The 14,844-nt window shown below is 36.1% G+C and overlaps 1 protein-coding gene across 1 annotated transcript in view; it reads left to right on the top strand.

Annotated features, from left to right (window-relative positions):
- The window catches only part of CAGE1 (cancer antigen 1), a 39,905-nt gene that overhangs the window by 6,970 nt on the left and 18,091 nt on the right, over positions 1-14,844 (top strand). Inside the window, exons 5-9 of the mRNA XM_090268297.1 lie at positions 204-709; positions 4,598-5,656; positions 7,577-7,726; positions 11,577-11,687; positions 14,559-14,639. Coding sequence (XP_090124423.1) covers positions 204-709; positions 4,598-5,656; positions 7,577-7,726; positions 11,577-11,687; positions 14,559-14,639 — 1,907 coding nt within the window. The remainder of the gene's footprint in view (positions 1-203; positions 710-4,597; positions 5,657-7,576; positions 7,727-11,576; positions 11,688-14,558; positions 14,640-14,844) is intronic.

The raw sequence follows: 14,844 nt of genomic DNA, 5'->3' as shown, positions 1-14,844 counted from the left end.
GTCATTTGAGAACTTCTTTCTCCCATGTAAAAAAGGTATTTTGTGTGCTAGCACAAAGCCATGCTAAAATCCACTCCGTGCAAAGGGTTGAAATATATATGATTCTTAAGGCTCAAAAACTTTATTTCATAAATGTTAATATAACTGTTAATACATAAATTTATGGTCAGTTAATTCTTATTTTCTTCTCTCTTTCTAATGAGATGTCAACAATGGAAATTATTCACCGGATGTGTTAACTCAGCCAATTGACACCAGCATTTCTTCCTTCAGACAATGTGAACCCATTTTCAAATTTCATCAGATGAAAGCATTTAATGATGAAATAACATTTCAAAATCTGACAGACAGCATACCTTACAAAGAGAAGCCAGAAATGCAAACTAATGTATATAATTATGCAAAAGACAATGAGATAAAGGAAGATTCAATTAAGGAAGAAAATTCAGTGGAAACTAGCACTTCCACAAATGAAGAACAACTTATTTGTGAATGTGTCAGGCAACCTAGAAGCCCACCTGTAATCCACTGCAGTATAGAGGCAGTGAAGTTCATGGACATGTCACTGGCTAAAAATATTGCCCTCCACACTAGTCAACCTGAAAGCTTCTTCTGTAAGGAATGTGTACACAGCGATGTTGAAAACCCATTTTACAAAGAGAATAGCTTTAACCAGTATGATCTGAGATCTAATTATAAAACAGAGGAGGTAAGATTTTTGATGGTCAGTATAGCCTGTACAGTATTGAAGGATGTTTTTTATTTTTGAGCGAAATGTCAAAATTTTATTTTTAAATTTGTTATTGTATTTTTTCCATTACCATTTAGTACCATTATACCCTCCTCCCTTCCCCTCACAATCACCACACTACTGCCCATATCCATAAGTCATTTTTCCTTTTTGCTCAGTCCTAACACCCCTAACCTCCTCCACCCCTTAGCTGTCATTCTGCTCTCTATCTATGAGTCTATCTCTATTTTGCTTGTTAGTTCTGTTTGTTCATTAGATTACACTTATGAGTGAAATCATATGATATTTGTCTTTCTCTGACTGGCTTATTTCACTTAGCATTATGTTCTCCAGGTCCATCCATACTGTTGCAAAGGGTAAAATTTTCTTCTTTTTTATAACCAAGTAGTATTCCACTGTATAAATGTACCATAGTTGTTTTATTCACTCATCTACTGATGGATTGTTTCCATATCATGATGATTATAAATAAACTGCAATGAACATAGGGGTGCTTATATTCTTTTGAATTAGTGTTTTGGATTCCTTCAGATATATTCCCAGAAGCTGGGAACAAAGGCAGATCCATTTTTAATTTTTTGAGGTATCTCCATATTGCCTTCCACAGTGGCTGCACCAATCTGCAATCCCACCAACAGTTCAAAAGAGTTCCCCTTTCTCCACATCCTCACCAACACTTGTTTGTTGGTTTATTGATGATAGCCATTCTGACAGGTGTGAAGTGATATCTCATTGTGGTTTTAATTTGCATGTCTCTGATGATTAGTGATGGTGAGCATCTTTTTGTATGTCTACTGGCCATCTGTATGTCCTCTTTGGAGAAGTGTCTTTTCAGGTCCTTTGTCCATTTTTTAATTGGGTTGTTTGCTTTTTTGGTATTAAGTTTTGTAAGTTCTTTATAAATTTTGGATATTAATCACTTATGAGATGTATCTGAAAATATGTTCTCCTATTCTGTGGATTGTGTTTTTATTTTGTGATGTTTTTCTTTGATATGCAAAAACTTTAGTTTGATATAGTCCTATTTGTTTATTTTATTTTGTTTCCCTTGTCTAGGAAGGTAGATCTGAAAAAATATTACTAGGAGTTGTGTCCAAGATTTTGCTGCCTAAGTATTCTTCTATGATATGATTTTTATGGTTTCCGATCTAATGTTTAAGTCTTTAATTAATTTTGAATTTATTCTTGTGTGTGGCATAAGAAGGTGGTCTAGTTTAATTTTTCGGCACGTACCTGTTCAATTTTCCCAACAGTATTTATTGAATAAACTATCTTTAGCCCATTGTATGTGCTTGGATATTTTGGGTCTTTTTTTTAAAGTATATAATCTGAGACGTTTCCAAGTAGTGATAAATTATTTAATCAGCACAAAGGACATGCTTCTCTGGGGAAAATACCTTTCTAGATCTTGATCTATTTAAAAATAAATTTTTCTAATAAAATCAATTTCATACTTAGAGATTTGCTTTACTAAATGATAATCAAATCAGAATCAGGGCTCTGTTCTACTTCTTTTATGCACCTAAGCAACTACATGGTGTCTTGACTATAATAAGTTCTTATATTTGGTGAATTAAGTTGGCTAGAACTCAATTTACATTAAGAAAAATGTGTAAAGAGCAAGCAGTACAGAGGTATTAAATTATTTGACAAGGAATGCTTAATATTTTTCTATCATACAGTATTTCTATTGACAAGCAAAAATTATATTTTTTACCAAAGTGAAAACATTAACTTGTCTTTTGGTTTATTAATCCTGGGCATGTAGTACCCTAAGAGCACTGAAGATACTAACAGTATAAATTCTGTATGCTCTGTATAAAAAAAGAAAATGTTTAAGAGTTGGTGTGGGCAAGTAGAAATAATCAAAGAATAGCATAAATAATATATTTTTATTGTGAGTTTGATGAGAAAAATATGATTGTTATATTTAATATGCAAGTATGACCATTTTTTTGTTTATTTATTTGGAACCACCATTTAAAAGAGGACTTTATTTGTCTATGTTTGTTTCTGGAAAATAACATTCTAAAAATCTGTTTAATAAGGATTTCCAAAGGTTGTTCATTCCTATTTCCATTGCATTTAGTCATTTATTCATTCAGTCAATAAATACCTTCAGGCATCTAACATGAGCTAGGCCCTGTGCTATGTGTTGGTTCTATAGTGGTAAAAAAAAAAAATCTGGATTTTGTCATCATGAAAATAACATCCTAGTAGAAGAGATAGACATTAGTCAAATAATTACACAAATAAATGTAAATTTTCAGCTATGGTAAGTGTCATGAATAAAACTTACATATAAAGTGTGTGTAACTCTGGCTGGTGTGGCTCAGTGGATTGAGCGTCGGCCTGTGACCTGCAAGGTCACTGGTTCTGTTCCCAATTAGGGTGCATGCCAGGGTTGCAGGCCAGGTCTGCAGTTGGGGGCGTGTAAGAGTCTATCACTCGAAGTTTCTCTTGCACATTGATGTTTCTCCTCCTCTCTTTCTCCCTTCCTTCCCCCTCTCTAAAAAATAAGTAAAATCTTTTTTTTTAAGTGTATGTAAAATGTATATAACGTTATGTAAAATTACATATAAACTTACAGCAATGATTAGTGCTGTAAATAAAAATAAGATAGTGTCTTACTGCCTTGGTCAGGGGAGTTTGGAGAAGGCTTCTCTCATGTAGTGGGAGTGGAGCTGAGCTCTGTAAGATGAGTAGGAGTTAATTAGGTAACCAGAGGTGGGAGAGCATTCCATGCCGAAGTAATGGGCAAAAAACCTGTGGCTGCAGGGAACATGATCTCTGCTAGGTCCTGAAGAAAGCCCAGGGTTGGTGAGTGGGAGGGAGCAACAAGGATGTAGTAGATGAGGATGGAGAGGTGGCCTGGGTCATATATCAAGATCAGATATTAGGACCTTGTAAGCTTCAGTAAGGATAGTTATCTTTATCCCAAAACAATGAAGAAACATTAAAATACAGGGGTTCAGCCCTGGGCATGTGGCTCAGTTGATTGGAGTGTTGTCTCATGCACCAAAAGATTCCAAATTCCATTCCCAGTCAGGCACATAACTAGGTTGCAACTTTGATCCCCAGTTGAGGAATGTACAACCAATTGATGTTTCTCTTTCACATTGATGTCTGTCTGTCTGTCTGTCTCTCTTTCTTTCTCTCTCTCTCATCAATAAACATATCCCTGGATGAGTATTAGGAGAGAAAAGGAAATACAAGGATCCAATATCTAAATTCTAGAAAGTTATGCAGCTCTCTCCTAAAAATATCTTTTACTGTTTTTTTTTTATCATATTCATTTCAGCTTTGTTTTACTATAATTTACTGTCCTTTTAAACGCACCCCCCAAAAATACCTGTTTTATGGGCAGAAATCAATCACAAGACATGTTCATCTGGCATTATAATGTTTACAAGAGTCATAGCACAATGAGATCGTGGTTTAATGAGGGATGGAAAAGTATTTTAAAAAGGCCTCAGACACTGTAGGGTAATTGATAAGTTTGTTTTTATTTATGTGAAGTCAAAGAACATGTGTTATAGGTGTCCATAAAAGCTTACATCAGAGAAAATTGTGAGAGTGTCAAAGTTTAATTTTTTTTTGTAAAAGTAAGTGTGATACATATTTTTATCATATGCCTGTTGTGTGCGCTCTTCTATGCTGTTAAGTACTATACATACATTTAACAATTAATACTTAAGTATTTTTATTAAGTAGGTGTTGGAAATAGATATTATAGTTATTTTATGGTTGAGGAAACCAAACTAGGGATTTACAATTCAAGGCCAGCTCTGACTTCAAAGTTCAAGGCACTTCTACTCTTTCACACTTATTTACTATAATTTGCAGGTTGCAGTTTCTTCAAAAGGGATACAGAATTCTGGGGAGATTCCTGAAATGTCAGTCAGTCACCAAAAGGAAGTCACAGTGGAGGACATGGAGAGTCTAGGAATTGTGTCAACTGGTTCTCCTGCAGGTATTTCTTGGAGTGATGGAGCATCTTGGGAGGACTGCAAGACACCTGATACAGAGCAAAGCTTGGAAAGCTTACAACCTCTGGAAGGGGGTATGGCTTTAAATGAAGTCTTACAGAAATTAAAACATACTAACAAAAAGCAGCAAACTCAGATACAAAAGCTACAGCATAATAAGAGGTACTTAGAGAAGAAGGTTGAAGAACTACTGGTGAAGACAAACAAGCAGCAGGTGTTCATTGATACCATAAATAAGCTGAAGGAGAATGCTGAAGCATTAATTGAAGACAAATACAGAGTAATGATAGAGAAGAATGAAACTGACAAGGCATTGCAGAATTTGCACGACATTTTAGCTAACACCCAAAAACATCTTCAGGAATCTAGGAAAGAAAAGGAAACCTTAGAGGTAGAGCTTAAGAGGATCAAGGGAAATTATGTTTGTCTACAGGGAAGGTACGTAGCTGAAATGCAACAAAAAAACCAAATTATTAGTCAGTACATTGAGATGGGCAAAGCCTTAAGCAAGAAAGAAGAAGAGGCAGAGAGACTGCAGCAACTCAAAGGAAAATTGGAAAATGCCACCACTTCTGCTTTGGACTTATTGAAAAAGGAAAAAGAGACCCGAGAACAAGAGTTCCTGTCTTTACAGGAAGAATTTCAGAAACGTGAAAAGGAAGACCTGGAAGAAAGACAGAAACTGAAATGTAGACTTGAGAAATTGGTAGCTCAGTTTAAAAATGTGCAATTTGTATCTGAAAGTGAGAGAGTGAAGAATATGAATCTTCAACAGCAGCTCAACGAAGTAAAAATTGAAAATGCAGAACTTCAGCAGCAGGTTGCAAGGAGTGAAGAGCAAAATTATGGCCCTAAATTTGAGATAGCTCAACTAAAAGAGCACTTAGAGGAAGTAATGAAGTCAAATATCACAAAGGTACTGTCACTGATTCAAAATCTCTAATGCAGAATTTCAGGAGTTTTTAATAGCCTGATGATGCATCTTTAGGAATGACAAATTTTTTGCAGAAAGAAATATTAAGCAAAAAGAGAATGGAAAATCCACCACAGATTTGGAGGTTTCTTTGGCTCTTGGGTACTCGCATTAAAGAACAGCCACTTCTGGTCTCTTGTGATCATTTTGGTAAAGATGAAAATTAACATGGGAATTTTTGTGGGTACCTCTGACCAGTCCTCTGAAGCATCCTTTGAGAAGGGATTTTTCTAAGTGGGGATTTTAATCTTTTAATACCATGTCTGCCTATTCAACAATTAAATAACATAATTGCATATTTGGTTTACATGGTAAAACAAACCTGTATTATATCACATTAATTTTGTAAAATCATAAACATTTTAATTGAGATATAATTGATACATAACATTATATTAGTTTCAGGTGTATAACATAATAATTTTATATTTATATACATTGCAAAATGATCACCACAATAAGTCTAGTTAACAGTGGTTAAAAACAGCATGAGAGCATATCAGTATTTTTGGAGGAGCTATAATTTGGTATTCTCTACAGTTCAAATGGCTTTTCTGGAAGTCAAGAACCTGGAAACATGTCCTGGCAGTGATAATTTTCACAAGACAGAGCACACCTATTTCAGTTTTGTAGGTCTGCCTTAAAATATTTATAGTACAATCTTATTAACTCTGACTATTTAGAAAGAAGGCTAATCTGAAGAAAAGAAATGTATAAGTTTATATTTTATATTTGTTTTAATAACTTGAGCTGATATGTTGCCTTGAAGATGTCCTGAGTGGACCCTTTCATAAATCTGTAATCAATACATGTACTCGTACATATTGTTGGTGAGTAAATAATTCTAGTATTTTTAATGATTATTAGGAAAACACTCTTTCTGTTTAAAAACTCTTCTCTGTGATCTTTTCTCCAGAAAGAAGGAAGGATTATCTAAGCCAGTGGTTCTTAAACTTTATATTCATTAGCCTCAGCTATGAAAATGCAGATTGTCAGGACCCACCCCAGAGTTTCTTACTCAGTAGGTGCGTGGTGGGGCCTGAGAATGTGCATTTCTGACAAGATCTTAGGTCTCATTGATGCTGCTGGCGCAGGGATCACACTCTGAGAACCAATAACCCAAGCAAGATGACCTTAAGTTTAGCTGCTAACCAAATCATGACAAATTTTAAATTGGTAAACTCAGATGAATTAATGTAAATGTACAGAAGTTGAGCCTTCTTTTTGAAAAAAAGTAATTTTTTTTATCTTGAGTAATCAATTTCTTTAATATCTCTAAATCATCCTTACTCTGCTTTTAGTTTTGATTTTTATTAATTCTAGGTCCATTTTTCAAAGTGTGGTCTAGAAGTGTCTGTGTGGTCAAAAATATTAATTGCCTTTTTCACTCTCATTCTTTCACAAGTATACAGTGGAGTTTTCCAGAAATTAATGACATGTGATGTTGTAATTGTGAAGCAAATATTAGAGTCCAGCTGTCTTCCATTAGGCCAGCATTAAAAATATTTGCAAAAAATGTAACAATCCCACTCTTTTCATTAATTTTTCTTGTTTTGGAAAATGCTTAATTAAATTGTTACTATATTGACACAATAATAATAGATTTATTATTTAAAAGGAAACAAATATTTTTAAATGGTCTCACTTCTAATTTCTAATACAGAAATTATTAGAAATAACCTACAGAAACAAAACGTTTTTGAGGTCCTCGATCATTTTTAAGAGTATAAAGGAGTCCTGAGAATCAAAAAGTTTGAGAATCTCAATTTAGAGTTTTTAGAAGTGGTACTTTATTCAGCATTTTACTTTAAAAGTAATCCAGACTCTGTCTTATTGTTACAAATCTGAATTGTGTACACAAAGGACGCAAAGATGATACATTCAGATGTATTCCTGAATTACTCACCTTGTGAAGAAGAGAGCCTGAATCCCCCAGATATGAAAAGGACCTTCCAGCCCGCCTTCGAAATTCACAATCTTCTGGCTCTGATGACAAGACTTCTCATATGCCAAGTAATTTAAAAAGTTCATATTTTTATTGAGTGGGGGCGAAATACCAAGGTTGGACTTAAACCAAAAGAGGCAATGTGAGGTGACAATTAAGTTATGAAATAAAATAATGGAAGACAAAATAATGACCCTTAAATCAACCAATCAGCCTTTTTTTCCTCCTATTGCTTCTTTCTGTTTATCTTTCTTCAACACCTAAATCCCACAGGTCTACAATATAGTAACATAAGATAAAAAATAAAGACTCCCAGTGAAACTCTTCATTTAGTACCTTCCACTTTCAGGAGAGCTCTTTCAGAGTAGTAGTCTTACACTCTGGGTCAGTCTGCTCCTAGGCATAAATTAATGAGCTGTTTACCTAATCTAAAAACATTGCTTTGGAGCAAGGGGAGGGCAGTGTGGAGCTGTGTACATTAGTAGAATGAAAAATGAAGTTAGTGTCAGGTGAGTTAGAACCCTGACTTCACCACTTCCTGGCTGTGACTGGGCCAAGTAACTTTACCTTAGTTTCCTCATCGTAAATAGGGAAATGGTACTTGCTGCTGCCCTGGGAGCTAAGGAAAACTGTGTTTAAAGACAATATATCAAAGAACATGATACTTGATGGTTTCTCAAATTAGCTAGCTCTCTTCCACTTTTCTTCTATTATTGTACATTTCTGGGATCTTAAGTGTATTCATCTGAGCCAGTTTGGTAGCATAGGTTTGTGATGTTCCTGATCCAACACAAACCTTATTTCTATTTTGTTTTGGCTAAAATGTGTTGAACACTAGCATTTATTGAATGCTAGACACTGAGCTAAGCCTTTTATGTGGAGATCACAAAGTAGTGGCCCACAGACTGTATCTACCAAAAGTCGTGTTTTTATTTATTTTTATTTTTAAGTATATTTTATTATGTTGCTACAGTAGTCCAAATTTCTTTTCCCTTTGCTTCCCTCTTCCCAGTATCCCTTTCCCTCCAGCAATCCCACCTCCTTTAGTCCATGTCCATGGGTCATCCACCCTTTCCTATATTATTCTTAACTTCCCCCTGTCTATTTTGTACCAACCAATTATGCTTTTTAGTCCCTGCACCATTTCCCCATTTCTCCCCTCTCCCCCTCCCAGCTGATAACCCTCCAAATGATTCCCATACCTATGATTCTGTTCCTATTCTGGTTTGCTTAGTTGGATTTTGTTTTATTTTTTAGCTTCAGTTGTGATAGTTGTGAGTTTGCTGTCATTTTAGTGTTCATAGTTTTGAACTTCTTTTTCTTAAATGAGTTCCTTTAACATTTCATATAATAATGGCTTGGTGCTGATAAACTCCTTTAGCTTTACCTTGTCTGGGAAGCACTTTATCTGTCTTTCTATTCTAAATAATAGCTTTGCTGGATAGAATAATCTTGGTTATAGGGCCTTGCTTTTCATCACATTGACTACTTCTTGCCAGTCACTTCTTGCTTGCAAAGTTTCTTTTGAGAAATCAGCTGATAGTCTTATAGGCACCCCTTTTCTCTTGCTGCTTTTAAGATTCTCTCTTTATCTTTCACCTTTGACATTTTAACTGTGATGTGCCTTGGAGTGGTCTTTTTTGGGTCTAGTTTGTTTGGTATCTCTGTGCTTCCTGGACTTGTATGTCTATTTCCTTTGCCAAATTTGCGAAGTTTTCCTTCATTATTTTTTCACATAAGTTTTCGATTTCTTTCTGTTTCTCTTCCCCTCCTGTCACTCCTATGATTTGGATGTTTGCACACTTAAAGTTGTCCCAGAGGTTCCTAAGCCTCTCTTCATTTTTTCCAATTCTTGTTTCCTCATTCTGTACTGGTCGACTGTTTTCTTCTTCCTTATGTTCCAAATCATTGATTTGAACCCCAGTGCCCTTTCCTTCACCATTGGTTTTTTGTGGATTTTCCTTCATTTCATTTAGCATAGCCTTTACTTCTTCCCTTATGCGTTTGCCATACTTAAGCATATCTGTCAAGTCTGTGAGCATCTTTATCACCAGTGTTTTGAACTGTGCATCTGGTAGGTTGACTACCTCCTCGTTTGTTAGGTTGACTATCTCTTCATCACTTAGTTCTCCCGCTGGAACCTTGATCTGTTTCCCCTTTTGGGCCACACTTCTCTGTCTCCTCATCTTGACAGACTCCTGTATTTGTTTGCCTCTGTGTCTTAGGTAGAGCTGTCATACCTGTTATGCTATAAGGAGCAGAGCCTTAGGTATTTACTGATACAGGGTGACCCATTTCACCACGTTGTGGTGCTATGTGTGGAGGAGAGGTCTGAGAGGAAACAATGCCACTTGCTCAGCACTTGCCCCTTTTCCAGACACTTGCCCTGCTTCCTTTATGGAGCTGGCGCCCCTCTAGCTGCTGCCCTGGCCATCATTCCCTGGGTGGGTGGGTCTGCAGACATTCTAGGACCATGGGAGCCCTTTAAACAAGGGAACTCTGCGGAGAGGCCATTAATTTCTTCCTCTGCTCCAACCCCCACTGGTTTGCAGAGTCAGAAGCAATGAGGCTTTATTTTCCTGGCACTGGGACTGTGAGCTGCATCTGGTCCGGTGCTGGGAGTACTCCCTAGCTTCTTTCCTACTTTTTAAAAATGTGTGACTGGGCTTTCTGCCAGCCTGCTGCTGCTGCCACACCACATCCTCTCCACTCCTCTTACCTGTCTGGGTGAGTATTTCTTCTTCATATCTTTGTTTGTTGGACTTCCATGCAGCTCAGTTTCCTGGAACCTCTGGCTGTCTCTAGTTTTGAGATACTGGTATTCCTTCTTAATTGTGGATGGAGACGCAGCATGTCTAGCCAGCCTTCCATCTTGGCCGGATGTCCTAAAGTTGTGTTTTTAAATATTGGAATTTGATTGTGGCACAGACTCTTCTTGGCTGCAAACCTTTTTACCCCAGCTTGCCCTTCAGACATTTGCTTACTCACCATATTTGCTTGGTTTTCTGCCATCTCACGGGCAGCTACTGTTCTTTCTCAGTCTTATATGCTGGCTAGTTCTTCTCTACAAGACCTCACAATAATGAAGTATAGGTCTTCTTAGTGGATCTCATTCCACGCCAAACCAAGGCTATGTTTGCTATTCTGTCTCCCATCTCACTAGGACATAAGCCTTCAAGATTAGAGACTTGATAGGTTGAATGTTCTATGTACCTAATATAGGTTAGGCTCTTAATAGCTACTCAACAAATATTTGCTGATTTCCTAACCTGTCCTTGAAGCCATTTAAGTTTACTCTTCATGCTTTTCATGAGTTAGCTTTTACACCATTCTTTATATTATCAGGCTTTAAAAAAATACAGGGAAACACAAACCAAGGCTTAGAATTGTTGAGTTTCATGTTCAAAGTCTCACATATAATAAAGTGTCAGAGCTCAGGCAGCATCTCTCATCAGTCTGATTTCTATGCGTGAATTTTTGAGCCTTAACTTATTTTGGTACAGGTACCTTTATTCTAGAGTTTTAGTATTATTGAGGATGTCTGATTATTTTGGTGTCAGTTACAATAATTTGTCTAGAATTTAGATTTGTAAACTGACTAGGTTAGGAGGGGATGTATGTATGAATGCATAAGCATGTATAGTTATTATAAGTGAGTACTAACCTCCTAGTGATTATATTAATCTGTCCCAATAACAATTTATATGTGAGTATAAATCTATATGAATTCTTTCCACGCTAACCTTTTATTGGATGTCTTGTGATGAATAACTGAAGAATTCAGTTCAATATTATTTTATCTCCTTTGGTTTGATCACTTATTTTGGGAGGGAGGTTTGTTTAATTTGTGTTCTTTCCTTCTTTCTTTTACCTTTACTGCAAAATATTTAATCTAGCTTCTCAAACTGTTTTCTTTAGGACATCAGCAATCCCGATGCTGAACATTTCAAAGAGAATGAGAAAGTTAGTGATACAATGCTGCAAAAATTGAAGAGCTTCCATCTTAAAAAGGAAAATTTAGATCAAGAGGTATTGTATGTATTTTTTGTCCTAAGAATTGTATCACCCTGGCTGGGTAGCTTAGTTGGTTAGAGAGTCATCCCTATACGCCAAAGTTGTGGGTTTGGTCCCTAGTCAAGGCACATATAAGAATCAACCAATGAATGCATAAGTAAGCAGAACAACAAACCAATGTTTCTCTCTCTAAATTAAAAAAAAATTAATAATAAAAATTGTATTATCTTTAGTGAAAAAAATAGTCAAAGTATAAGGTAGTACAAATGTACAAAGAGAATCCTAAAATTTGGATAATTTTTTAAAATTTATTTATTTATTTGTTTGTTTATTTATTTATTTATTTTTAGAGAGAGGGGAAAGGAGAAAGAGAGGGAGAGAAACATCACTGTGTGGTTGCCTCTCACTCGTGCCCGTAACTGGGGACCTGACGTGCAACCTAGTCATGTGCCCTGACTGGAAATTGAACCAGCAACACTTGGTTCACAGGCTGATGCTTGGATAATTTTTAAAAAGAATTGTTTTCATGCACCCTGGCTGGTGGGGCTCAGTTGGTTGGGCTTTATCCTGCAAACCAGAAAGTCGCCAGTTTGATTCCCTGGTGCTTATGGAAGGCAACAATCAATATTTCTCTCTCATATCAATGTTTCTCTCCCTTTCTTTCTCCCTCCCTTCCCCTCTCTCTAAGAAATAAAATATAGAATAAAATTTAAAAGGACAATTTTTATGGACCAGATTAGCTTTATTATGGTTCTCACTAAGGAGCTATATTGTGCAACATTTGGCTTGTCTTATAATGTAGGTGTGTATTAGAAAGTCTCATTCATCTACCAAAAATTGTTATGATTATTTCTTTGCTTTTGCATGGCATTACTCATTCTTGAAGAATAGTGTATTTTGACATTTTTATAGTGATTACAAACTTTATCACTTGGAATAACGGATAAACTGAAAACAAATTATTTTATTTCTCATGTGGAACAAGTGTAAGGAAGTGGCTCCTGAAATTTCTTCAACAATTCTTTTCTTGGTGTAGAGATTAAAAGATAAAAAAAAGAGAGTAGGTTAAGCCTTGGTCTTTGTGGGTCAGCTGGTTTGGAGCATCATCCCATAAATCTAAGGGTCACTGGTTCAATTCCCAGTCAGGGCATATGCCTGGGTTGTGGGTTTGGTCCCTGGCTGGGGCGCATGTGAGAGGTAACCAATTGATGTGTTTCTCTTCCTCTCTCTCCCTCTGTCCCCCCACCCCCCCTAAAAGAAATAAACATGATTGCTGGGGGGAGGGGATATAAGGGGACTAAATAGTAATGGGAAAAAATACAATAAAGGTTAAATTTTTAAAAAAGAAATAAAACCAATAAGCATGTCCTCAGGTGAGGATTAAAAAAAGAGAGTAAATTAGACGGGGAAGGTGATAGCAGAATGTTAACTTGTGCAGTTTTTAATCTGAAAGGGATACAAAAGTGACAAATTTACCTGGCTGAAGGAATAAAAACATATTTAAATCTGAAATCTTGAATCATTATAACAAATTTAGTGCTGTGCTATCTGGAAATTACTTCTGTGAACTGAAGGGATAGAAAATGTGTTGCAGGTATTCTGGGGACTCTGTGTCTTATAGATAACCTATAGAGAAAAGGAGCAAGAGATAAATAAATATGCACAGAAATTACTGGCCTCTGCTTCTTAAACCAGTCTTCAGAAATAAGCCCAGTTGAAGGTTGAAGCAGGATAGTACAAAATACAATTTCAGATATTTATGCTCTTTTGGTAAATTTCTATGTAATTCCTGAACTATTGGCAGATGAGATTACATGATGTCTGTGATCTGATTCGGTGAAGGGGCATGGAGAAAGAAGGAAGTGGTTGGAATAAATTATGATACAAGATTGGGCATTAGTTATTAATAGTTGAAGCTGGATAGTAGTTACAGGGTGGTTCATTAAAGTTTATTTCTCTATTTTTTAAAAATACTGGAAATTGTTCATAGTAAAAAATATTCTGTGCAGCACACTTCTCTGATATTTGGGAATGTTTGAATATTAAGATTTATTGTTATACTGAACAAATAAATGAATAAATAAGAAATGATTATAACTTGCATCTAGAAAAGTAGACTAGTTTTTTTTTTTTTTTTTTTCTTTAAAGAAGAATTTTAGTAGCCTGACTATAAAAACAATGGAGTATTAGGATAAGCTCCCTGGAGATCCCAAGCCCATCTTCAAGTTCAGGGATTCACTAGGACCCAAGGGACTTAACATACAGTGTACTCATAGCTATGATGTATTATCACAGTGAGAGGATACAGAGCAAAATCAGCAAAGGAAAAAGGTATGTAGGGCAAAGTCCAAAGAAAACCAGAGTCAAGCTTCCATCTCCTCCCAGTGGAGTCTCACAGGATGCACTTCATTCCCCAGCCGTGAGTCGTGACGACACATGTGAAATGTCCATCAGGGAAGGCCATCTGTGACCCAGGGACCAGGGTTTTTACTGCAGACTGTCCACATAGACCCCTTCTGTCTAGCATGTACCAAGATTATAGACCCTCCAGGTGGAAAGAGGTGTTGAGCATAAACCATATTCTTTGTACAAATATGTTAGGCACAATGAGCCATTCATATCAGGAGAGGATGGAAACCCTTCCACAACCCAAGCTCCCAGATCCAGTTAGAGGGTAGCCCGGCTAGCAGGCCTTTCTAAGGACAGCAGCCTCAGGCCTTTTGTGTGAAGAGAACTCTTATCACACAGCAAAACCTGTCAAAACAGTGTGTCTTTTGGGAGACCATGAATTGGACTGTGCATGGTTTGATGATTTTATTATAAATGTTATAGGATGTAGTTTTATTTACTCTCCTTCTCTGAAATATAAAATGCCTTCTTTCTCAGCTACAGAAACATAAAGACAGAATCGCAGCTTTTAGAGAGTTAATTGCTAATGAAAAGGCATTTCAAGATCAGGTTATTGATGTGAGTTTAACATTTACTATGTACTGTCTAACATACAGAAATATAATTTCAGATGTTTATATTCTTTTGGTAAACTTGTTTAAATCCTTTTAGTTCTAAGTTCTATACTTCTATCATTCTAGCCACTAAAAATCTCTTTGGTTATTTCACTAATAAAGTGTTTATTTTTAAGTATATTTTATCGATTATGCTGTTACAGTTGTCC

The sequence above is a fragment of the Furipterus horrens genome, unplaced genomic scaffold, assembly GCF_987537825.1.
Source record: "Furipterus horrens unplaced genomic scaffold, mFurHor1.1.pri manual_scaffold_3, whole genome shotgun sequence".
Taxonomy (NCBI): domain Eukaryota; kingdom Metazoa; phylum Chordata; class Mammalia; order Chiroptera; family Furipteridae; genus Furipterus; species Furipterus horrens.
Note: the sequence above shows the minus strand (reverse complement) of the source record. Positions and strands in the feature narration are given on the sequence as shown.